Below are 1,232 nucleotides of genomic sequence, written 5' to 3'. Positions count from 1 at the left end.
GGCCAGCCCTGAGCCGGCGGCCCCGGCCGCCCGCCCGCAGCCGCCCCCGATGGAGCCCGAGGAGCGGAAGATCTCGGTGTGGATCTGCCAGGAGGAGAAGCTGATCTCCGGGCTCTCCCGGCGGACCACCTGCTCGGACGTGGTGCGGGTGCTGCTGGAGGACAACCACCACCGGCGGCAGCGGCCGGCGCCGCCCGAGCCCGGCGGCGGGATGCTGTCGGGGCCGCCGCACTCCTACTGCATCGTGGAGAAGTGGCGCGGCTTCGAGCGGATCCTGCCCAACAAGACGAAGATCCTGCGGCTCTGGGTGGCGTGGGGCGACGAGCAGGAGAACGTGCGCTTCGTGCTGGTGCGCAGCGAGGCCTCGCTGCCCAACGCGGGGCCGCGCAGCGCCGAGGCGCGGGTGGTGCTCAGCAAGGAGCGCCCCGGCCACGGCCTGGGGGCGGCCCGCGCCAGCCTGGCGCTCACGCAGGAGCGGCAGCGGCGGGTGGTGAGGAAAGCCTTCCGCAAGCTGGCCAAGATCAACAAGAAGCGGCAGCAGCCGCTGGCCCGGGAGGCCTCGTCGGCGGAGAGGATGGAGACGCTGGTGCACCTGGTGCTCTCGCAGGACCACACCATCCGGCAGCAGATCCAGCGGCTCCGCGAGCTGGACCGCGAGATCGACCGCTACGAGGCCAAGATCCACCTGGACCGCATGAAGCGCCACGGCGTCAACTACGTGCAGGACACCTACCTGGTGGGGGCCGCCGCCGGGGAGCGGGAGCCGGAGCCGGGCCGGGAGCCGGGCCGGGAGCCGGGCGGGGCCGCCGGCCGCCCCGAGGAGGACTACGCCAGGAAGTGCGAGGAGGTGCTGCGGCTGCAGGAGCAGCGGGCGCAGCAGGAGGAGCTGCTGGAGCACCTGGCCGCCGAGATCCAGGAGGAGCTCAACGAGCGCTGGATGAAGCGGCGGCGGGAGGAGCTGGAGCTGGCGCTGGCGGCGGCGCCCGGCCTGGCCGAGGCGGACTGCGACACCACGGAGCTCAGCGGCGGCGGCCAGGGCGAGCTGCACCTGGAGCACGAGCGGGTGAAGACCCAGCTCAGCACCAGCCTCTACATCGGCCTCAAGCTGAGCACGGACCTGGAGGCCGTCAAAACCGACCTGGACTACACGCAGCGGGCGTGGGAGGACAAGGAGCGGGAGCTGCAGCGCCTGCTGGAGACGCTGGGCACCCTGGACGTGGCGGAGGCGCCGG

The 1,232-nt window shown here is 73.1% G+C and overlaps 1 protein-coding gene across 1 annotated transcript in view; it reads left to right on the top strand.

Moving 5' to 3' along the window:
* The first annotated feature begins 49 nt into the window (after positions 1-49).
* The window catches only part of RASSF10 (Ras association (RalGDS/AF-6) domain family (N-terminal) member 10), a 2,029-nt gene continuing 846 nt past the window's right edge, over positions 50-1,232 (top strand). Inside the window, exon 1 of the mRNA XM_010563914.1 lies at positions 50-1,227. Within this exon, the coding sequence (XP_010562216.1) occupies positions 50-1,227 (1,178 nt within the window). The remainder of the gene's footprint in view (positions 1,228-1,232) is intronic.

Source organism: Haliaeetus leucocephalus, unplaced genomic scaffold (genome assembly GCF_000737465.1).
Source record: "Haliaeetus leucocephalus isolate CR32 unplaced genomic scaffold, Haliaeetus_leucocephalus-4.0 Scaffold173, whole genome shotgun sequence".
NCBI classification, from domain to species: Eukaryota; Metazoa; Chordata; class Aves; order Accipitriformes; family Accipitridae; genus Haliaeetus; species Haliaeetus leucocephalus.
Note: the sequence above shows the minus strand (reverse complement) of the source record. Positions and strands in the feature narration are given on the sequence as shown.